The sequence below is a fragment of the Podarcis melisellensis genome (genome assembly GCF_964234715.1).
Source record: "Podarcis melisellensis genome assembly, chromosome: 16".
Lineage (NCBI taxonomy): Eukaryota > Metazoa > Chordata > Lepidosauria > Squamata > Lacertidae > Podarcis > Podarcis melisellensis.
Genome location: NC_138533.1, coordinates 26,733,580 through 26,757,903, shown reverse-complemented (window position 1 = coordinate 26,757,903; position 24,324 = coordinate 26,733,580). Strand labels below are relative to the sequence as shown.

Here is a 24,324-nt window from a genome sequence, read left to right as displayed (position 1 = left end):
AATCAGGTGGAGGATTGGGGGCGGGGTTTTGCTACTCACATGTGGCCGTGGCAGCACTTCCCATTCATTCCGCTGCTGGTTTTCGTTGGATTGCCCACCCACCCTCCCTTTAGTTCATTGCTTGGTTCTTGACATTGCTATGGACCTGTGGTTGGTTGCCTTGGTTGTCCATGGGGCCTGGTAGGAATTTTTATCCAACTGGCAAATTGGCACCGGCCACTTGGTTTTTCGCCTATCTCATAGCAAATCGTCACAACTTTTAGGTATTGGCAGTTAGGCATTGTAATATGTTTGTGTATTGGAGAGCAGGGTGTGGCCATCGCCTACCCCTCCACTTTATGGGTATTCCAGTAAAGGAATCCAGCGGTCGTGGATCCTGTCCGACACCCTTGCTGGTGGCTAGGGCCATGGCATGACCCCTGGTGACATCAGGGGGAGCTTTCAGTTGTATTTGCATCAACAGGCTCCTCCCACTGGTGGTTAACCCTTGTTAGACTCACCCCTCGCTGGTTGGGTGGAGTCACGCTCTGTTGTTTTATCCAATGCCTAAGCCAATACCTCTCACATGCTGTAATCAATAAAGTTGTGGCCTTTTTTAGCCCATTAACCTAACATACTGTGTCCGTGTGTCTTTCTTATCCCCAAGCGGGTGGCGGGTCCTTGAATCACAAATCACTTTCAGGCCAAGGTGGAAGCAGAAGACAGCCTGGTAACAGCAGTTCTTGCATTGGATTGTGGCCAATTTGAGGGCAAGGGAATGAGCTAGGGGAATATCCCCTCTGTGGTTCAGGGCTATCCTCTGGCCGGTCTCTATCTCCCAGTTGTGCTTTGCAGGGCCTGGGGTGAGGAAATGAGCATGCTCTGGTGACTGGGGGGGGGGGAGGAGGAGGAGGAGATAGCAGTATCAGAACAATCAAGACTTCCCGCTCCTGGCAAACGGTCAGCCTGTGAGGCAGTGTTGGGGTCATGCCTTCTTGACTGCCGTGACTCATCTTGCCAGGAGGGAGGGAGGGGAGGGTTTCAGCATGTCACACAGAGAGGAAGGGAAAGGCCTTGCCGACTCGCTCCTGGGACGCTGGGGGAGGAGAGGCAAGCTCCCTGGTAAGTCCCAGAACATCCATAGGAGACCTACTGGGCGCCCACAATGCCAGCCAGCAAACAACAAGGTTGCATTCAAGCTCCCACAAAGATGCAGCCTCCACTTGCTCAGCAGTGAGGATTGCAGGAGGCTGACTGTAAGCCACACCCCATCTAGAAAGTACTGGCAAGACACCAGGCCTTTTTCAAGTGCTGCATTTTAAACTGATAGGCATGGCTGTACAGTTTCATCATCAGTCCGGTGCTCCTGGACACGGTTCTCAGCAGCTCTGCACTTAGCCCTTCCACTCGCACAAGGACAATGGTAAGCCCCATTTCCAAGAGAGACTTTGAAGCCAGAAAAAGTAAGGTTGGGGAAAGGAAATCAACACTGCGTCCCACCTGGGGATGTCTTGAAGTCCCCTGTATGAGATGAAAACTGTCAAGTTGTGGACGAACATATCAGACGACACAGCGATTCTTCAAACAGCTCTTGTTTATTCAGAGGCCAGAACAGAACTGAACTGCAGAGCTCAGTCAGCCTGCTTATATAGAGCTCCAGAACAACGTAACTGTAGCAACTTTCTAAAACTATCCAATCACTGAACGTCACTTTTGACCCTTCATTTGCATACAGACTATCCAATCACTGAACATCACTTTTGATCCTTCATTTGCATACAAACTATCCAATCACTGAACGTCACTTTCGATCCTTCATTTGCATAACTATCTACAGTATCCCCCTGCTGGCCCAGGGTGAGAACTTCAGTATATAACAAAAACATCCTTCAAAATATAGACGAATAAGCCTGTCCTTCCTGCCTCTCAAAGAGCAGCCATTCACTGAAAGAAGACAGCTTCATAAGAACATAAGAAAAGCCTGCTGGATAAGGCCATTGGCCCATCTAGTCCAGCTTCCTGTTCTCACAGCAGCCAACCAAATGCCTACACGAAACCAGCAAGCAGGATTCGAGCACAAGAGCAGTCTCCCCTCCAGGGATTTCCAGCAACCTTCAGGGCCTGAAAGCCTCTTTCCAAGCCCAAGACTTTGTCTTTGAACATAAATCACGAAGAAGACTTCTAAGCATATGTAGAGTGCAGCTTTCATACTGGGCTCGCAAAGCAGGGCCAAAAAGACAGAGAACACAATGGATTTTGAAGCGAAGGATCCAAAAATGAAGCTGCTGTAGCACTGGGAAAGGAGAGGTCTGACTGTTCCAGATAACACACTGAGAGAGGGTGCAGATTCCTTCCTGATTCTGCTTGCAGTGCAGAGAATGAGAAGTTCAAAGTTCAAAAGGAAATATTTGGGCTCCTTCGCATTTTTTAAATGGACTGTGCAGCCACTCCCTGCCTCCCCGCAACTTGCTTTCGCACAGAAAACTCAGCAGGTTCAGAAAAGCCCTGCTTTATTCTATATATAGATATTCAATATTCTTTTGTAAGTTGCCTCAATGTTTAAATTTATACATTGCAATCAGGTTGTACAAACTAAAAAAGTATCCAAGTAAATCTGACCAAAGGAAGCACTAACAACAAGCCAGTTCAATATCTAACCCAGCTGTAGCATTCCAATCAGACCCCCCACTCTTGCCTCCACCTGCAAAGCAGGCAGATCACAGTGGGCCTCCAAGGGAGAGCTCCATCACCTCACTGAAAAAGACAACTGCACAAGTTCCGGCACATGCAAGGGAACATAAGCCTGCTGGATTGAGCCAAAGAGCATACATTTGGGACACGTTTTTAGTTCAGCATCCTGTTCTCACAGTGGCCAACCAGATTCCCCAGGGGGAATCTTGCAAGCAGAACCTGGGTACCAGAGCAGACTCCTCTCCTGTGGTTTTCAGCAACTGGGATTCAGAAGCATTTCTGCCTCCAACTGTAGAGACACAGCAAAGCTATCATGGCTAGGAACCACGGAAGTGACCCATCTGCAAAGCACATGCTCCCAGTGGAAAGGTGTCCATGCAAGTCAGCCTGGGTGCTTTCACAACTACCTGCAGCTGTAGAATCCTGATGTAAGCTAGCAGTTGCCAATTTGGGTGCACATGTGCCTACAGAGGTCTTTCTCTGGTCTCCAAAGGGCTCCCTCCTTCTGCTGAAATTAGGTTTGACAGACGTGTTCTGTGTGCAGTTAATTGCACTGTGTGTGGTGCCCAGATCAGTTTTGCTGGTTTACTAATGTGCCTAATTGCTTGGACTATCAACTTCTCACGATATACAAAATGAATTGTTACCAACATGGCTAGGATATTTCAGAAAAACAAACCAATAAGTATTGGCTTCTAATGCCTTCCAAGTAAACATTATCAGGGTGAAAACCTAATGAGGGAGTTAGGTATGTTTAGCTTGGGAAAGAGGAACTGAGAGGAGATATGGTAGCCATCTTCAAATATCTAAAGGGCCGTCGCATGGAGGGGATCAAGCTTGTTTTCTCCTGCTCCAGAGGTTGGGACCTGAACCAACAGATGGAAGTTATGAGAAAGGAGATTCCCACAATACATCAGGAAGAACTTCCTGGTGGTAAATGCTGTTCGACAGTGGAATGGGAACATGGTGGACTCTCCTTCGTTGGAGGTTTTTAAGCAGAGGTTGGACGGCCACCTGTCATGGATGCTTTTGTTGAGATTCCTGCATTGCAGGTGGTTGGACCAGATGATCCTCAGGGTCCCTTCCAACTCTACAATTCTATGATCCGCAGAGGAAAGCCTTCCCTAGCAGGTTTTACTAAGAAGCCTTAAGCATTTTCCATGAAGAATTCTGCCCTAATGCAATGGATGCCAGCTCTGCTTGGGCAGCTGCCTTGGTTTTTCTGCAGATTTTTCTATACCTGTAAATGAGCCTCTTCTCTATTTCTGTTTCAGCCACAAGGCCTCTCGCCACTGGATGGCACTGAGTGGACACAATGGTTGCAGAGAAGCCAGGCAAGCTCTGGGGCTGAGGCTCTTAAGCAAGCTCTGTAGGCCTGCACTGCCACCCACCCACATCCTTGCCGCAATTAGCAGGCCAACACTGGGGAGATTAAGCACCAGAAGGGCTGCTTCCCTTAGCTCAAAAGGCACCAAGGAGAGGAAAGCGCTGGCGAGAAATGAAGCGGGCCTTGCTCCCCATTGTAGCTCAGCAGCAGCACAGAAAGGCTGAGCAGAGCAATGCGCTCCAGTTGCAGAGATTTATAGGAAGAGGAGCACCGGGGGCCAGATGGGGAAGCAAAATGGGGGGGGGATGCTTTGCAGCAACATGGAAATAAATTACCTCATTTGGAGGACTACTGCCCACCCTCCATACGTGAGAGAGCAAGAGAGCGAGAGCACACCCTTCAAGGCACACCACCGTTACTAGTGTTGTAAATAATGACAAAGAAGCAGCTCACCACAGAGAATACAAACACCTCCCCTTCTCTCCCAGTCAACCTTGGCCCTTACCTCATTAGGATGCTACAGGGCTCCCTTCAAAGCTGGTATGCTACCCTGAGACACTAGCAGATAAACAGGCTCCCTCTCCTCCCACATGAGAGCCCTTCCAGCCAGCATTTTAAGCTGCAGTTCAATTAGCATCCCATTTAATGCAACCTTCTATGGCCTCTAGCTTTCCATTATTAATCACTATTTACACGGATACAGCTTGCACGATGTAGGGTCATTAATACACAAGATTTCACAGATAGTGGAGGCACAGCGACTTGCCTAGAGCCTCTCTAACTAAGTCAAGACTGGAACCCGGATCTCTGGGGTTTAACTGCACAAACACTACCCAGAGGCTCTGAAGGCTGAACCTCCCGTCTACCCAAGTACCCTCCAGTCTAGATCCAGTCCAAAACATAAAGCTCTAATAGTTATTTTGCAAGAGCCCATTCAATACGGAAACACTTTGGACATCCCTCCACTCCCACCTGGAGGCCCCTCAAGAACTAAATCAGCCAAAAGATGGGTGTAGAAATGACTGAAAATGGGAGTTTGTCTGAAAGCACCTGGGAGAATTTTCACTGGACATTATTTTAGGCCTGGTGATGATGAAGGCAGCAAAAAAGGCCACCTAAGATTAGAACCTAAGAAGAACCCTGCTAGGTGAGACAAAAGAGAATTCCTTTAGTTCAGCATACTACTTCTTAGAGGGGACAATGTGATGACAAGGAGGAAGAGTGATAGCTCAGTGGCAGAGCACATCCTTTGCATACAGAAGGTTCCAGGTTCAATCCCTGGGATCTCCAGGTAGGGCTTAGAGAGACTCCCATCAGTCCCAGCCAGTGGGAAATGTAGTCCAAAACATCTGGAGGGCACCAGGTTAGGGAAGGCTGCCCTCAAGGTTCCATTCCTGTCACCAGGACTAGTCCAATTCCCTTCCCAAATGCTGGTTGAGCCCCCATCCCACACCCTCACAGACACATATTCTCTTGTAGCCAGTACAGTAGACATAAAGAAAGAAGCTGCTGAATTGCAACTTATTACCAAACTTAAAACCATGGAGAGACCTGGTCTGAACAAAGACATTGGATTCTTATCTCATTATACATGACAAAGCCATTTTTCACCTTCTCACCCCTTGCTTTTTCCTGTAAGACCTATTGCAGTCGTTAAGAGTCGTCAACAGGCTCATCACAGCTATCTGCCAATCACCCATTCCCACCACCCTTCTGAGTAATACCCCTCCCCACCTTCTCACTATATAGAAGGGTCTGGGAACTTCTGTTTCAGTGTATCTGAAGAAGTGGGCATGCACACGAAAGCTCCTACCAAGAACTAACTTAGTTGGTCTTTAAGGTGCTACTGGAAGGAATTTTTTTTGTTTTGACTATGGCAGACCAACACGGCTACCTATCTGTAACTGTATAAAGAAAGGAAACAGTTTTGTGTGGATGTGCATGGGTGCCACCCCCCAAATAAGAACACTGCACTCCAAAAGGCGCCAGCAGGACTGGAGCACTCACCTCTCCCTTTTGGACTGTCATGGATTGTCTCCTGGGTGTGATCTCCTCATTGATACTAGACAGGAAGTTCTGGGAGATGCGGAGGGCATCCTGAAGAAGAGGGTAGTCAGGGTGGCTTGATGGAGTATGCTTCAGTAGATCCTGCACCGCCAAGAGGAAGAGAAAAAGTTCAGAGAATGGCAGCTGGAAATACAAGGAGCTTCATATCAACAGGCCTTCCTTGGCCCCGGCAGGAGAGACACACAGGCTCACCTTAGCGGCAGCAGTTTTATCTTCCAGCCACCACTTTATCTTTCATCACCACCATTACAGTCCTGTTACTGCAGATGGATCTTTACCAATCAACATAAGCAAAAGAAGACAGGGCCCGTTCCAAGGAGGCAACAACTCAACATTTATCAGGAAGGAAGGAAAAAAAAGGGTAGGTTGTTTCAGGACTGAGCGGCAGCAAAGGTTAGGGTCATCTGGGGGAGCAAGAGACCTTTGAAAGGAGGCTGGGGAGGGTGGAACTGAAGGAACACAAGTCATGGGAGTGTATGGGGCACTGGAGAGACTGAGACAGCAGGTGGGTAGGAAGGTCACAGAGGGCTGTGAGGAGCAAGTGACTTGTGGCTGATGTGGAAGAGGAGAGACTTTCATGGGGGCTGAGTGCCTTCCTTCCCAGCAGAACCTGACAAAATCCAGGGACTTTTCAGAAAAGCGACAAAGACCTCCCAGTTTTGTCTGGCTTCCAGGTTTATGTAGGCATGGGGTAATTTAAAGCTGCTTGAGTATTATAATCCAGTAGTGTACTGTGTTATATTTGCTCAGAATGTTTGTTTGAATCAAGAAACCAAGCCAAGCCCTTAGGGCAGCCAATTTCTACCCTAAATACACACCCATACCCCCTTTGTATTTTTAGCGGCAAACAAAGGGGTTTGGGTGGGAGGGGGGTCTAAGCTGTAAGCAAGAGCACAGCTGGAAACCTGAGCGGATAACATGCTAAACCCAGGTATGAAGGAGCAGCTGAATGTTCCCCACCCCAGTTCTGAAGCTGGGGCACAGCAAAGGCATTTTCCAAGGTGCTTCAAGCAACTCTTTTCCAAGGGACTTTATCTTTATAAAGCTTCCCGATATTCAACGGCCAGCAAAGCATCATCTTCTCCTGAAGTTTGTCTTGGGAACAAACCGCACCATGGTACAGGAGACCCAGCGTCAAACCTCACAATGTCGTTTCTTTCAATCAAATGTAGTTTTGCGCAAGCAGCAACAGTGTTGTGAAATGGAGACAAGGGTTAAAGAAAAACCACTTCCTCCATGACTGCCTGTGGAAATGCTGGGAGACTGGATCATGGCCCTCCTGCACTACATGGAGGGTCTGAGCAAAGGCAGTAGCCCTACACAAAGAACACTCTGAAAACAGACACCCCCAAAGAGGATTCGAAAAGGAAGGCTTACTTTTATCTTTTTTAAAAAACCACAATGTCACTCAACACATTGGGAAAGGGGGGGGAGCCCAATGCCATCTTTGCCTGTGGTATGGCTGTTTGGCTACATATTTTTGCAACTATCCTATTATGGCTACATATTTTTGCAACTATCCTATTGTATATAAACCTCAAGGCTTCCCCGTCTGCTCATTCCCAGCTTGCCCACTGCAATAGCAACGGCAGCATCAACGTTCAAAGCAACTTACGTGGAGCACAAGGGTGCTGCGTGTGACTCGGTCCACTGGCTTGTAAAGGAGAGCTGTGGAGAAAGGAAGACGACAGGTCCCACATGAGCTGCACTGCTTGGTAGACCGATATAACCCACACAACTGCAGGGCTGAAAGCCCAGCTCAAGAGAAAGGAAAGTATTCTGCCAACCTAGTCTGTGGGTGCACTACTTACTTTCTAAGGAGTTTTTCGTCGTCTGCTCTTTTGAATCCTTGGTGCTTCTAGCCTTGAGATTCTATGAAAGGGGAGAAAGAAAACATCCACTGTGTTAAGTTTTTTTCAGAGGGCAGCAGGGAACTGCCAGCTGTCCCCTACTTAGCTTAATCAAACCCTCTGTTGGCACGAAGTAAGCACCCAAGCATTTGCCATGCAAAGGCAGCTCTAGTCCAGTGGTCAACTCCATCCTTGCACAGTGCTTTTTGCTACCTTCGGCAGCTGTGTCTATGGTTTCCCTGAAGACATGGCAAGCCCCGCCCCTCTTCTGCCCTTCTGCCCACACTTGATTTGCAGTACCTGGTTTGGGGTGTCCTGGCACAGTTTGGACATGATCTTGAAAACAAGGATATCACCCACTTAAGCTGTGATTTCCTTTCAGCAGTACCAGGCTAGGTTCGACTGCCAGGCAGGAGTGACCCAACTTGCAAGAACCCTCAAGAAGCTATTGCACCCTACTCAAGACGGCTTCTCTCCCAAAGGACACCCAGCAGCATTGCAATTCCACTTGAGAGACCCTCAACCTTTCTAGTGCCACTCCACGTCACTCCACTTGAGGCTAACGAAGGCCTACCATTTCCCAGACAGAGGGTGATGCTCGCCACTCAAGTGGGCTTGTTCACCTCTCTTTTGCTAATGATAATTTCATTGCAGGAGTTCAGACCCTCCCATCCTCCCCTTGCGTGGCATGGAGGTGGTGCCTGAGCAGCTCAAAGCCACTCTAGCAGAGTGTGCAAGGGGGATCCCCTAATTAGACTTTGTATCACCGCAAAGGTCAATTGGGGTGGCCTCAAGACAAGAACCTTGAGAGGTCTTGGGTCGCATTAAGGGCCGCAGCACGTGAGACGGGCAGAACTGACAAGACTGGAAGCTTTTCCTGTTGTGCAAGCCGCCCACTGAAATGAACAGGAGCTGAGAGAGAGAGAGGAAGAGAGTGCACCACCTTTGAAGGGCAAGTGCTGCAGGGACATCCCAAGGGCTCCATCTGAGCGCATTAGTCAGAACGAGTCGCTGCACGTGTCTGAACATCATAACGTTACCTCGGAGATTTCTGCGAACTGAGCGTTGGCCTGACAACACTTCTCTGCCGTCTCCATGGCAACCTCATAGTTATCCACGAAGGCCCGGTACACTCCCAGCTGGCTGGCCTGCAGAAAGCAAATGCAAAATGAAACAAACACCGGTGGGGTGGGGGGAAGGGGGGCTGCGGGAGAAGAGGGCCGCTGGCTGCACTGGATTCCAAAGGAACAGAAGATGGTGAGCTGTCACAAAGCACAGAGGCGCCTCCCTCCCACATCAGCTACCAGAGAGGACTGGGAGGGGGTGCAGGGGGGTGGGGGTGGTCAGCTGCCTACCCACATCTGGATTAACCCAGTGACCCACCCCTGCTGTGGCCACTTTCTCTGCTGCATTCTGGCCAGTGGGTTAAACACTGTAGGGCTGTGTCAGCCCCTCTGCCAGTCAGAGATGATTCAGCTGTAGGGCAGTATAAACAAGACACACACCTATAGCAGAGATATCCCTGCCTCTCACTGCACAGTTACTGCAGATGTTCACACTGCCCCAAAACCAGCCACATGCAGAGGCCCCTTTTTTAGCATAGAGAAAAGTGCAAGAGGGATGAATGCAAGAGCAAAGCACTGAACACAGAGCCTGGATCAGTTTTTAAGTTGCCCTTCCTCCTGTATTTGGAGAAGCCCAGCTGGTGAGAGAAAGTGCCCTGGACAAAATTCTTGAGGAGCTGCTTTTTGTTTTAGTGGCTTGTTTTTGTTTCCTTCTCATCCCAAGCTCAGTGGAGAAATAGATGTGGACAAGTTAAAATAATTTTCAGTTCAAAAAATATATTCTACTTTTTATCCTGCCCAGGGAGTTGAGGATGTTGTACGTGGTCGCTCCATTCACAACCCTCTTCGTTTTATCATCTCAACAGCCCTGCAAGGAAACTCAGGCTCCCAAGTCACCCAGGGAAAACTTTATGGTTGACAGTTGAGGCAGGAAGAGGGCAAAACAAAGATGGCTGAAAAAGATGGTGGTGTGTGTGAGACAGACAGACAGACAGAGAGAGAGAGAGAAAGAGAGAGAGAGAAAGAGAGAGAGAGAGAAAGAGAGAGAGAGAGAGAGAGAGAGAGAGAGAGAGAGAGAGAGAGAGAGAGAGAGAGAGAGAGAGACTGGGAAGAATTTCTCCATCAGTTTGGTGGTGCTGCAATAGCAGCAGACCCAGAAGCCTTGGAATAAGCCCCTCTTAATCACTGGGACTTAGCACTGATCTCGTTTGCTGACTTGTAAATAGCAGCCATAGTTCATGCCTGCTCAGGAAAAGGCTGGGCGAATCCCAAGCATGTCTGAACTCTCAAGTAAATGTAAACTCTGCGCTTGCTGCCTGTTGCTCAGTGTGGAGAATTCACAGTGCAAAGAGCAAGCACCCATGGAGAAGGCACAGGAAAGCAAAGTGACTAATGTCATTTGTGCTCCACTGAGGGAGAAGGAGCTCATCTTCCAGCTTTTCATCCAGGGTACCTCCAAGCATCCTTTTCATTGGGCATTCGTAGAATCATAGAGTTGGAAGGGACCACAAGGATCATCTAATCCAACCAGTTGTGAAACAGGACTCTTTTTGCCCAATGTGGGGCTCAAACCAACTACCCTGAGATAGAGTGTCTCGTGCTCTAACAACTGAGCTAGCAAGCACTGATTGTTTGTGCCCATGAAGGTATTGGGGTAGTTATAAGCAATCCCACTTTCAATACTGCTTGCACCTCTGCAATGGTTCTAGGCAGACATATTGCTTCATTTCCAAACAGTGCATGTTCAGCAACTTCAATCCAAAATCCTGCAGCTTTTTATGCCACAAATGTTCTGGTTTATTTTTCATTCCACTTTTATTGCGCTATCGTACGCCCCTCCAGACGACAATAGTTCAGTAACACAGGGGGAACATTGCAGAACTACTAAAACAGAATGATGTGGGGACAGCCCAGTATACATCCTCCACAAATGCACTGCTATTGTGTCAATGGCATGTTGCGAAAAATAAACCCAGCCTGGAGCAGCTCTCACTCCACAAATTCAAGTCCTCAGCTTCTGTTCTGGACCAGGGAGAAAATGAACGTTCGCTTTGGTTTTTGGTGTTCAGCTCCCTGATTGTATTTGGGGATTGTAATTCATGTTAAAGACACACACACAAAGAAGACAATGATGGTTCATCTTCTCTTCCACTATCCTATGGGTAGCAATGTTCATGAATGTAGACAGCTCCAAAGGGAGATTAGATGAATTCACGAAGGATTAGACTAACAATTGCTACTTATCAGGATGGGTGTAGACGACCCTCCAGTGTCAGGGGCAGTAAACCTCTGAAAACCAGTTACTGAGCAGCACAAGTGTCGCTGCTGCACTCAGCTCCTGCTTGCAAGGCATCTGGGTTGGCCTCTGTGAGAACAGAACATTGATGAGTCTTTGGCCTTATCTAACTGCAGAGCTCTTCTGATATCCTTATGTTTTGCACACTAGTTGTGGCAGACAAAGCCTTGCTCTTCCTGCCTGGTCCCTGTTTCTTGGAGTGGCTGGCAGTGCAAGCCGGGCCCAGTCTCCCATTCCCCATGCAGACGACTGGTGTGCCGACACATGGTAGTACTTGGATGACCCTACTGAGTTGCGCTCACCATTTCTATGCACCGCAGAATTTCTCCTCTGGTCTGAAGAACCAGAGGCACCTCAAGAATGCGACATTTCCTTTCTTTAAAAGAGAACAAACTGGAAGAGGGGGCCCAAGTGTTCTCTTCCACAGCCAGAGAAGAGGCATGACAGCAACAAAGCAGGCAGCCCTGGGGCTTACTGGCTGGGGGAAAGAGCTCTTCCACAGTGCTGCCCCCCAAGAGGTATTTGGCCAAGGTCAGGGTACAAGGAACGCTCAGGATATCCAAGGGGAAAATATGTCTACCCCACAGTCTGCGGCTGAGGAGGCAGAACAGCAAGGCTAGATCAAAGCCGGAAGGAGGAGTGCAGATGGAGAGAGAAAGAGAGCTGGGGGAGGGGGAGGGAAGCAGGGGGAGGGGTGGGGGAAGAACCTGGCAGCTCCCAGGGAAAGGAGAGACAGACAGTGCCCTTGCTTCCCTTTGCAAACATCTGAACCTCGTTTCTCCCTCTCCTCCCACTTCAAAGTGGGCTTGGCAACTCCCCAAGGCAGGGCTGCAAAGGCTTTGGGTCCAACAGGATCAAAAACAAAAGCTGGTCCTGGGGAGGGAGGGAAGTGGGGAGGGTCCCTGCTGTGTGCCTCTCCCTTCGTCAATTGACCACAGCCCAAATTATATGCAGGCAACATGGAAAAGACAGTCCAGCTGCTGGGAGATGGTGCAGGGCGGCTCACTACGCCCAAGGCACAAGGACGTGGGGACGGCAAGACGGACACAATGCTGGTATCTGAACGCTCAGCATTTGCTCCCAGTTCCAGTCAACAAAATGGCAGAGCTACAATAGGCCAATGGGGGAACCATTTCACCTTTGTCCCATGCAGATACAGCAAGAAAAATGCATTCCTGTGGGTTTCTCAGGGGCTATTGTAAAACCCAAGAAGGGACCCAACATCATATTCCACAGGAAACTGACAGTGGGAAGTACATGGGCTCCTAATTCCCATGAGCCTCAGCATCATACAACTGTGTTGGCTGGGGCTGATGAGAACAGGACGTTGCTATACAGAATGAGACCACTGATCCATCTGGTATGGTGTGGTCCACACTAACCGGCGTGGGCTCTCTAGGCTTTCAGGCAGTGAGTCTTTCCCCAGCTTCACCAGGAGATGCTATTCAACATTGAACCTGGGACCTTCTATGTGCTAAGCAGATGCTCTTGTCATTGAACTGCAGTCCTCACCATTTGGAGTTCAGTTTATTTGAAGGACACCAGGCTAAGGAAAGCTGCTTTTATCTCTGGCCTAAACACTTAATTGTTAGGTGGAAAAATGAACCAGAAAGATCAAGGTGTGCAAACACACGCACACAAAAATGCTCCAGGCTATGATGAAGGTCACAAAGGCATCTGCCAGGAGTTGCTGGAGTCCTGACAAAGCAAAACCAAGTCCAGCCAGAGGGCTATGCAACCCCTAACTTGCCAGCCTGCAGGCTTTCCATCCCACACAGCTGCTTCTCACTCATGGTTGCTCCTATTTGCCACCTTAGACACCACCTTCACCCAATGTGCGCAAACCACAACACAGCTGGAGGGGAAAGCAGAGAGGCAACACCTGGGAGAGAGCAGGGGCTCCACAGGTCACGAGAGCATCAGCAAAGCAGCTATGAGAGAAGCTTTGGCTCACCAGCTTCTGGAAGAGGTCCCCCACCCTCTGTTGGTGGCTCCACTGCTGCACCCGTGGGAAGAGCCCATCATAGAAGTCCTTGTGGATCTCGTAGAGCTCAGGCACTTTGAAGAAGATGGTTTCGATCTGCTGACTGGTCAGCACAGGCTGTGAGGTGGTGGCAGCAGCTTTCAGAGGCTTCATGGGCTGGAAAACAGAGACCACCCTTCATGCAGGTGAAAAAACAAAGGCATCCACCAGCCGGAATGGCTGGGCTTCCTGTCTGATTGCGCCGGAATGTCCCCATTTGGACATGCTCCAAATCAGCCTTGCTCAACCTGATCTCCTCCAAATATTTTGGACTACAACACAGCCATGCTGGTTGGAAGTGACGGGTGTTAAAATCCAAAACATCTTCAGGTTGAGGAAGGCTGTTCCAGATCTTTGTGAAAAAGTCCAATCCTATTCTGTTCTCCTGCCAACCTAGCGATTCGAAAGCACACCAGTGCAAGTAGATAAATAGGTACCGCTCCGGCGGGAAGGTAAACAGCATTTCCATGCGCTGCTCTGGTTTGTCAGAAGTGGCTTAGTCATGCTGGCCACATGACCCGGAAGCTGTATGCTGGCTCCCTAGACCGCCACAACCCCAGAGTCGGTCACGACTGGACCTAATGGTCAGGGGTCCCTTTACCTTTACCTATTCCGTTCTCCCCTGAAGCGTAAGACACAGTGGCCACTTCAGGAACCCTCTGCTCACAACCACCAAGCACAGTCTACTGGGGAATTCTCCTGCTGAAGTCCCATTGAAATGAATAGGAACAGTTTACAAAAGCCTGACAATGTTCTTGCACAGCTTCCATTACTTTTAATGAAGAGGGGGCTGAACTGGAGAGCTTCCCAGTCAGTTAGGATGAGGGAAATCCCTTTTGGCTATTCCACCGCAAGTTCACAGTGTCTTCAGCCAGTTCTGGAAATAAAACCCACACCTCCCCTTCCACATGTTCCTGGGTGTTCTTACCAGCAACAGAGCTTCAAGGTGGCCTAAGTAGGTTTCCTCACTAGCCAGGATTCCAGACAGGACCCATTTCCTCATCTCCAAGCCCTTCTCCAAGTCTGGCTCACTCTAGAGAAGGAAAGACGCAAGAAAAACAATGGTAAGGCAGTGCAGAAGGCAGCTCTCTAAGCTGGATGTGGAATTGGGGATTAAGGGAGAATTTTTGTTAAGTCTGCATTTTAAGTGAAATGACTCAATTCCCACCTCCAATACCAAGGCGCATACCAGAACACGTACTTATCCCTTTGCATTTCACATTTCCCGGTTCAAATGACATATTAAAATGCATGCAGTGTTTAGAAATGCATGCACAGAGGTGAAATGCATTGTGACAAAATATGCATTTGGCTACACATTTTCATATTTCCTTTTAAATGCAGAAAATAGCAGGGACTTAAGAATGAGCCTCTGCGAAGTTAACTCGGAATGAAAATAGGCAGATCCACCCAACCCTAGTTGTGATGCCTCAAAGACTCATAAATCTCATTCTGACAGGGGTGCTGCAGGGGAACTTGCCTGCACTAAAACGGTGCCACGCAGGCAAAAAAGGTCAGTTTGCTAACGCAGGGAGCGCCAAGCATACCCCAAAACAGGAGATACATAAAGTGTGAAGGTGGTGAAAGGAAGCAGGCATTCACACCTTGATTTTGAGTTAGCAGACTCCAGTACTGCATACCTGGAGTACAGTTCTGAGACAGACAGACCCACCATCACTCAGATGTTGTGAAAAAATCAGAAATTGGGGGTGGGAATGGGGAAGAAGTATGAGATACAAACCAGCAGCGTAAAAGGTTTATTCGCTAGCAGCTTAGCCATTCTACAGCTCTTTGGTGCGTGTTGCCCATTTGCAAGGAACAGCACCATATCCCCACTGGGCACCGCTGCTGTGCAAAGAGCACTCAAGTCCTCCAGCTGACAGGCACATCCTAGGATCTCTAAAGCAGGCCCCAAACATCTCGGAGGCCTGGATGCTCTTTGTACCAGCACACTCAACCCTTGGGGTTCAAGGAGCAATTTGTTCTCAGTTTTGCACAAAGGTGGTCATCAGCTCAACATCAACAGCGCAGTCCACACATTACAGGAAGCTGCTTGGTTCTTTCACGTGCTTGGAGTGAAGTCACAGATGCAAATCTATCAGCAGTTTTACGGAAGCTGCTAAACTGGCACTGCAGTGGTCGCCAGTTGCTCACATGCTCTCTTTTGTGCAGCTCCACCCCTTTTCTCAGGGACGCGGGTGGCGCTGTGGGTTAAAGCCTCAGCGCCTAGGGCTTGCCGATCGAAAGGTCGGCGGTTCGAATCCCCGCGGCGGGGTGCGCTCCTGTTGTTCGGTCCCAGCGCCTGCCAACCTAGCAGTTCGAAAGCACCTCCGGGTGCAAGTAGATAAATAGGGACTGCTTTCTAGCGGGAAGGTAAACGGCGTTTCCGTGTGCGGCTCTGGCTCGCCAGAGCAGCGATGTCACACTGGCCACGTGACCCGGAAGTGTCTTCGGACAGCGCTGGCCCCTGGCCTCTTGAGTGAGATGGGCGCACAACCCCAGAGTCTGGCAAGACTGGCCCGTACGGGCAGGGGTACCTTTACCTTTACCTTACCCCTTTTCTCGCTGCTCTTACCTTTGCCCCCACCTTCCCTCTTATGATTGCTAATCTCCATGGTGAGCCCCTTCGTACTAATCCCTGCAGACACACTCCTTAGCAGAGGCAGGAGTCGTCCAGCCTAAAACTTCAAGCCAGCGTGCTTGCTTATTTTTCACTTCAACAAAAAATGCTGTGCTGCCCTTCAGCATAAATATCAGGGCTGTCTATACAACAGATCTCACAAGATAATAACAACAAATTACAAAGCAAGACAGCAGTTTTAAAAATGCTAGCTGAACTGCATCTCCCAGCACTGTTGACCGACTGGGGTTCTTATGGTAAACGTCTCACACTTTGAACTGTGGTTTGAATCAGAGCAGGGAAGACATTTTAGAAATAGGCGGGAGCTGTTCCTCCGACAAAGTTATTAAATTTGTAAATCATCTGAGTGGTTAAAGAAGCCTGGGTGTCAAGGGTTTGTAAATGCCGGTGGCCCAAGTTTTGCTGCTTGTCTACCAAAATACCGTATTTTTTGCTCTATAAGACTCACTTTTTCCCTCCTAAAAAGTAAGGGGAAATGTGTGTGCGTCTTATGGAGCGAATGCAGGCTGCACAGCTATCCCAGAAGCCAGAACAGCAAGAGGGATTGCTGCTTTCACTGCGTAGCGATCCCGCTTGCTGTTCTGGCTTCTGAGATTCAGAATATTTTTTTTCTTGTTTTCCTCCTCCAAAAACTAGGTGCATCTTGTGGTCTGGTGCGTCTTATAGAGCGAAAAATACGGTACTTTTGCAAGGAAGCCAGCAGTGTTGTAGTGAAGTTTCAAGTGCAGGAGCCCCTCGTGACATTCCCCTCCCAAGCACCCAGAAAGAAGATTCATAGAGTAATAGATGCATGCATGCAAGAGTTTAACTGGATCAACTGAAAGTCATTGATGAATGAACTGGCAAAGTGTGGTGATTATAGTTAACAAGCTGGAATTTGACTAGGGAGGCCTAGCTATGCATCAGCCATGACTACAGTCCTCTGCATAGTTTGTTGGCCTCCCCTACACTCTAGGTTCAGCTGGCAAAACACAGAGATTTTAACAAGTGTTCTTCAGCGAGTTGAAACGCGGCTTCTAAAAATGCAAGGAACTAGAACGTAAGAACGTAACACAAGCCTGGTAGATCAGGCCAATGGCTCATCTAGTCCAACATCCTTGTTCTCACAGTGGCCAGCTTTATACCTGCAGGAAGCCTGCAAGCCGTAAATGAGCACCACAACTGTTATCATTTAGGCTGATGATACAAGGGAGAGAAACATCTAGCCTCTATCTAGCTGATTACTGTCCTTATTCTCTAAAAGTCTCATCATCACTTCCTTCACTTTGAAAGAACAAGGAGGATCTATCAGTTACCCAGAAGGTGATGTAATTGCTCCTGATCTGGAAAGTCCAGGCGTTGTGCTCCCCCCCCCCCCAGTTCCTGCCCCACTATGCCACAGGGAAGGAACCAGGATGCTGCTGCAGAGTGTATTCAGTTGCGGCAGGCTGTGGATTCCGTGAAACGCAAAGATCAGAGAAGGTCAGCTCCATCCTGGAACCTGTTTTGAAATGGCTTGAGGCCCTTCCCCTGTTTCGCTTCAATTAATAACAATGCGAGAGTAAGGAATTAAGGTCTGGAAACACAATGAATGAGCAATGCTGCACAGCGGGCCCCACTGGCACCTGCCTCCAGCAAGGGAAATGTTGTTTTCCAGTGGGTGTGTTAAAGAGGGAGCTGTAAAGAACAAGTATCTTCCCATGACTTTGTGGGAAGCAGCACAATGAACATTTTCAGAGCAGAGACTTCCAGTAAAAAAAGGAAGAGGGGGTGGGGGAGACACAGAGAGGCCAACGGGGGATGAAGAGCGGAGAGAGACAGAGAGATATTAATTAGGATCCTTATAACGTACATTATCTTCCGGGGCTTCTGTTTAATAAGCTGCTGGAGAAGGTTTCACTGCTTGAGTGGTGCTGAACAGGGAATGTTTTCTGCAGAACCAGCCGGCTGTGCTTCATGTGGAGAGAGGTGGAGGAGCAGGGAGAGAAGCCAACATTTATTTATAACCACCCAATGGTGTTCATGCCAACCTCTGCTCAGGAAGGGCTTGTACATTCAGGCAAAGCCATTAAAACAGCAGAGAACAAGCAGGAGGAAGAGGAGGAGGAGGAGAGGGAGAGCGAGGGGGAAAGCCAACACCAGCCTCAAGCAGGTGATCTTGGGAGTCAAGCAAAAGGCAAGGTGGGGGATGCCAAGGACAACGCCAAGGACCTTGGGCATTGCTTGACGAAGCACTGGCTGAGCACTCCCTGCCCCCTCGCAGGCCATGCACAGGAGCCAAGACTGATCTGGAGCAGAAAGGAGCCTGGAAGGAGGAGATGTAGCCAGAGCTGGCCTCTGGAGGCTTGCCGTGGACCACAATCCCAGCCTACCCATTGCCCACCCCATCCCAAAAAATTATTTCCCTTTCCTTCTGGCCATTGCTGGGAGGACTGCTTGTAAGGGAAGAGGCATTCATCCCCAAGCCACAGCTGACGCTAAGCCCACTACATCAGAGAGGCTGCAGAACAATCCAGGGGTTCTCACCATAGGCAGGCCTAAACCAGGCCAGAGAGCTGCCCCAGAGGGCACCAAAAACTGTGCTTTCATAGCTGCCTTGCCATTACTTGTATATTTACTGTCATGTTATGGATAGCCAGCAACATGGTGGTGGTGTCCTCCAGATATTGGACTCCCAATATCAGCCCCAGTGGTCCGGTTGGCCAACAGTCCTATGAGTTCAATAACATCAAATGCCTAGACAGATCATTGGTTAGAGCATGGTGCTGATAATGCCAAGGTTGCAAGCTCGATCCCCATATGGGATGGCTGCATATTCCTGAATTGCAGGGGGTTAATTGATCCTCAGGGTCCCTTCCAACTCTACAATTCTATGATCTGGAGGGCACCATGTTGACCACTCCTGCCCTATGGTACTTTACGCTGCCTTGAGCATTTTGAAAGAGACATCACATCTAATAGATAAATTGAGCTTTTCTTAATAAACTGGGATTCCTGAGGAGTAGCCAGGCTGGGCCACAAATGCCTCCAATACTTCTCTCCATTGATGATGATGGTGATGATGATACATAATTACACAGATTTATACACTACTTTCTAGCCAGGAGCTACAATGAGAGCAAAAAATGATAAAACTACAAAGACAGACTGAAAACCCCCCACAAAAAACAAAAACTCAATTCCTACAGCTTTGTAGTTATCATACCATAAATCGACTGGGTCACACTTCAGAGAAAAGACTTCTTAAAAGAAACAAGTTGGGGTCAAAACAACATCACCAGACGGATGCAATATTTCCCTCCCCTATCAGCAAAGAGTTAAAGCTTTTTGGGGAAGTGCCACAGGCACTCTCTGCTCCTCAATGCCAAATTGCCCAAGGCCAGAAGAGAAAGTATTTCTCAAACCAGTTTGGCCACCCTTTGATCCTACCCCAGATGGGATGTACCAACCAGCTGCTAACTAGGCAAGGCCACCTTTCTGATGTCTACCAGCCAAGATATTCTGTCAGAGCTGCTCATAAAAGCTCCTCGGCCGCCGCCACAGAAGAGCAAAGAGTTTCTCACACAGCCGCTGGCCAGAATGAAGGGCCAGCTCCCGGCACAACTTTGATTCTAGAAATCAGCCCGGTGGCACAATCAGAAACTACAACCACTGCCTCAGTGCAGAGGCATGTGACTTCAGAGCAGCCTTCCCTAAGCTGATGCCCTCCAAACACTTTGGGCTACATCTCCCCTCAGCCCTAGCCAGCAAGGCCCACTGGATGCTGGTGCTAGCACAAAATACTTGTAGGGCACCAGGCTGGGGAAAGCAGACATTGATGCTAACAACCAGGCATGCTGCATTCTCCCCTCGCCCCCTCCTACGGAAGCAGACTCTGGGGAAATTAAAAGGCCTTGCTTCTTGCTCCAGCTGCTACGGCTGAGGAATCGTAAAAGGAACCACAAAAAAAGATGAGTGACAGCGGGTGGCTCTGGGAATTAAAAGCACGCGCAAAAGATGCCAAAAGCTCTCTGCAGTGGGAAAAAAGTGGGGGGAGAGAGAGACTGTTCACGTCCTTGTACAGTATTGCCTTGCTCCTTCCCCACAATCTTATGGTGAATACAAACGCTTTATTTACCGTATTTTTTGCTCTATAAGACTCACTTTTTCCCTCCTAAAAAGTAAAGGGAACTATGTGCACGTCTTATGGAGCGAATGCAGGCTGCGCAGTTATCCCAGAAGCCAGAACAGCAAGAGGGATTGCTGCTTTCACTGCGCAGCGATCCCTCTTGCTGTTCCGGCTTCTGAGATTCAGAATATTTTTTTCCTTGTTTTCCTCCTCCAAAAACTAGGTGCGTCTTGTGGTCTGGTGCGTCTTATAGAGCGAAAAATACAGTATTTAGAGTGCAAATTCTTGAAAGGGAAGGCAAGGCAGTGCACACCCCAGGGACAACAGTGTTATTTTATACATTAGGAATGGTGATCCTGTGGCCCTTCAGATCTGGCCCTGATCACTGGCCAGGCTGGCTGAGGCTGCTGGGAGTTGTAGTCCAGCAATGCCTGCATGGCCCAGGTTCACCACCCGTTATATATAAAATAAGAAAGCTTCTGTCATTCTGGATGATTCATGTACTGACGATTGATGTACACACAGCAGGATCCCTGAACTACCAAGGAGTTAATTTCAGCTTAGTTTAACCCCTCCACTGGAAAGATGATCTTAACTGGCAGCTTGGCAGGCAAAGGGCAGAGTTGGCTTCTGGGGAGGTCAGAGCATGTACATGTAGACTTGCAGGCTGACCCAGAAGAGGCCAAGAGCTGAGCATCACGGGTCAGATCTCAGGGGGCAGGAAGAAAGAAGGCAGCCAGACCTGCCTGGATGTGATAGTCCACACGTGGCAAATTGGTGCGGCAAAGGACTCACCCTTCCTGACAACTGCAGCTTTCATTTGGGAATGTAAGCAAGCCACAATCCCTTCCTTATCTCTATGACAATGAACCTGAACACAACGTCTGCGGTGATTTCTCATTGGCCAGAGAGGGCAACTGAAGTTGGGGTCCAGTAAACCACAGAGCCTAGGACTTGCCGATCTGAAGGTCGGCGGTTCAAATCCCCGTGACGGGGTGAGCTCCTGTTGTTTGGTCCCAGCTCCTGCCAACCTAGCAGTTCGAAAGCACACCAGTTCAAGTAGACAAATAGGTACCGCTCCGGCAGGAAGGTAAACGGCGTTTCCGTGTGCTGCTCTGGTTCGCCAGAAACGGCTTAGTCATGCTGGCCACATGACCCGGAAGCTGTACGCCGGCTCCCTCAGCCAATAAAGCGAGATGAGCACCGCAACCCTAGAGTCGGCCACGACTGGACCTAATGGTCAGGGGTCCCTTTACCTTTACTTTGGCCAGGTGGTGTGCAGACACACACTTCCAACTGACAAAACAATAGTTTGTACGAAATAGGGGAGAAAAACCACTAGTACATAAATTGGGCAAATGAGAGAACCTGAATGGGTTTGCTCCTACAGTCCGCTCCAAGAGTCGAAAGGAGGCTTACTGATTTTGTGGATTCCAGAGACCCCGAGGAAATGGTGTCACGGCTGCCTCGGCTCTTGGAGCTGAGATGGGGAGAGGAGGAGGGCGAGTCGTCGATGTAGGGCATCATGTCATGGTGACGACGCTGCTCTTCGGCCCTGTCCACGTCATAGGCGTAGCCAGGCGGCATCCCGCTAAAAGACAAGTCTGCGAAGAAAAGCAAATAGTTATTATGAGTAGTGTCATTCATTCGGCGTACTAGTAACTTGCCACATAAGCTGCCTAAATAAGCACATTATAAAGGTGGAATGAAGCTGCAGAAGGAAAACAGGAAAGGAATATGTTGCTCAGTGTAGTGCAGATTCCCTGGAAAAATGAGAGAATGGAAGTGTGGCCAGTGTAGAAGCAGCCTCATCCTTCAAAGCTGCTTTGCACTCAGGCTGCAATGTCCCAGGTTCCTGATTTTCCTGCAGTCATGTCTGCTGCAAGACTATTATCCTGGGTCCTCCCTAACTAGCCCCGAAGTGCGTTGAGAAAATTATGACAATCTTTCCAGCAAGTGTACATTTGTTTGGGACTGCAGCTTTATTTCAGAGGATCCCTGACAAGAGATAATGAACTATGCAGAGCTGTGGAGTAGGGAAGAGATAAGGTTTCTGCCCAAGACCCTGGGAAGATACTTGTGGGACTTTGGTCTAGTCCAAAGTAGCCCACTGGAATAGAATGCCCGTATATCTCATGGTGCTGCCTGGGTGTGGGTGACCTTTTGGTCCTTTCCAAATATCCAGAAAGGACAGAGGCTCTGTGGAAATGCCCTTTTTTGCCTGCTGTGCAGATGGACAACAGAGAAGACAACCTGGGAGGCTGGCAGCTCCCCTCCTAACTTCCCAGCCCCAAACCATTTCATGTGCCACCCATTGCTGGTGTTGCCTTCAGCTGTGTGAACACACCTGAAGTTTTCTTACAGCATCTCACGAGGAGATATGGCCATTAGACCTGGGACATTGGCCAGCACTGAAAACAGCTAAGAGGCAGAAGCCAGACGGAAGGAGATGCAGAGGCTAATGGCGCCAGACAGAGGTCTAGCAGAGAAGGAGGAGAAAGCCTCAGCTGGTTCTCTTGCTCCCTCTCATAAAGGTATTGCCATTTTATGTACACTGCATTACAAAAGAATTTACAATTTGGAAAAAGGGAATTAATTTTTTTTTTTATTAAGTACAAATTAGAAAGCATACATATTTACAACAAAAGAAAATACAAAAGAAAAAGAAAATACATATAACCAAAGGAAAAAAATTAGAGAATACTTTGTCTCTTTTCATATTTACAGTTATTTATACCTCTATAAAATGCTATTCACAATAAAGGAGTGAAATGAAAGATATCAGAAAAAAGAAAAAAAGAACAAAGAAAAAATATAGAAGTAAAAGAAAACGATCATAGGTGGAAATTTTTAAAAGTAGATCAGTATTCACTATACATAGCCGTTTCCCATCTATATTTATATTCAATTGTATAATTTCATCTTGTCCTTATCTACCTTAAATAAAGTGGTGTTTTTTTAAAAAAAAGACTTCCACCATTTGCCTCGCGCGTTTTTAATAATCCGTTCGTCAGATCCTCTGTTCTTCATATTGAGATGGAGCAACTCCCTTATGAGGAAGAGTCACAGAGTTTGGGACTTCTTAGTTTGGAGATGAGGTGAGGAAGAGGTGACATGGGAGAAGTTTATAAAATGATGCATGTCATGGAGAAAGCAGATATGAGAAATGTTGTTCTCCCTCTTTCATAACACTAGAACTCATAGAATTATCAAGTTGGAAGGGACAACGAGAGCCATCTCGTCCTATTCCCTACAATGCAGGAATCTTTTTGCCCAACATGGGGTTCAAGCCCACAACCCTGAGATTTAGAATCTCATGCTCTAGCAACTGATCTAAAGCTCTACACGAATGCTGGAAGATTCAGGACGGATAAAAGAATGGACTTTCCCCACACGACACATAGACTATGGCACTCGCTCCCATAAAAGGCAGTGATGGCCACCAATTTGGAGGGTTTTAAAAGAGGGTTAGACAAATTCATGTGGGAGAATTAGGCTATCAGTGGCTTACTAGCCATAATGGCTATGCTGTACCTCCATGGTTGGAGGCTGTGTGTCTGTGAACATCTTGCTAGAAACCGAAGGGAAGTGCTCTTCTGCTTGAATCCTGCTTGCAGGTTTTCCCTACAGGTAGTTGGCTGCTGTGAGAACAGGATACTCCCATTGCTCTGCTCCAGTAGGCTCTCATTATGTTCATATGCAGTGCTCAATCAGAAAATACAAAATTTGCATGTTCCTCCCCCCCCCCAAGACAAAAAGCAGCTAATGGTACCTTTAATAAATAACATGCTAGAACAATGAGAAGCCCCCAAGATCCTATGCTCTTCTCATTTTGTTTCTTGGCGCCTCTTTCGTGCCTGGAGCTTAGCCAAATGCAGACCCTCACAAAAGACATGTTTGCTGAAGTTATTCCAACCACGGCTGGCTGTCAAAGACAACAGTTCTTGCGAGAGGAAATAAACAACCAATGCAACTATGTGAATCAGCCTTGAGGCTGGAATTCTGGAGTTCCTGGTCATGGTTACAGGAGACAACAGTGCATCATTGCTCTGAGTGGGGCATGTCTCCTCTCTGCATCTGTAGAGAGGAGGACTGCAAGATAAGTCACATTGTGGTATGGGAATTGGCTCTCAAGGTTGTAAGGAACTGCAGTTTGGCTGAGCCTTAAGGCCTCCCAAGTTTAATCTTTTTGTTCCTGTTAAACCTTGGCGTTTGCACATAGGAGTGTGAGTTCTGACCTTGGATCATCTGCTCCGAAGAGGAGGTTGGGAACCAGCCACTGGCTGGGTTTATTGGGTC

General features: G+C 48.4%; 1 protein-coding gene across 1 annotated transcript in view; it reads right to left on the bottom strand.

The window, feature by feature from the left end:
• The window catches only part of BCR (BCR activator of RhoGEF and GTPase), a 91,202-nt gene that overhangs the window by 29,732 nt on the left and 37,146 nt on the right, over positions 1–24,324 (bottom strand). Inside the window, exons 2-8 of the mRNA XM_081893228.1 lie at positions 21,445–21,629; positions 14,226–14,330; positions 13,229–13,414; positions 8,955–9,062; positions 7,876–7,936; positions 7,680–7,732; positions 6,005–6,145 (exon numbers count right to left, since the gene is read on the bottom strand). Of these exons, the coding sequence (XP_081749354.1) occupies positions 6,005–6,145; positions 7,680–7,732; positions 7,876–7,936; positions 8,955–9,062; positions 13,229–13,414; positions 14,226–14,330; positions 21,445–21,629 (839 nt within the window). The remainder of the gene's footprint in view (positions 1–6,004; positions 6,146–7,679; positions 7,733–7,875; positions 7,937–8,954; positions 9,063–13,228; positions 13,415–14,225; positions 14,331–21,444; positions 21,630–24,324) is intronic.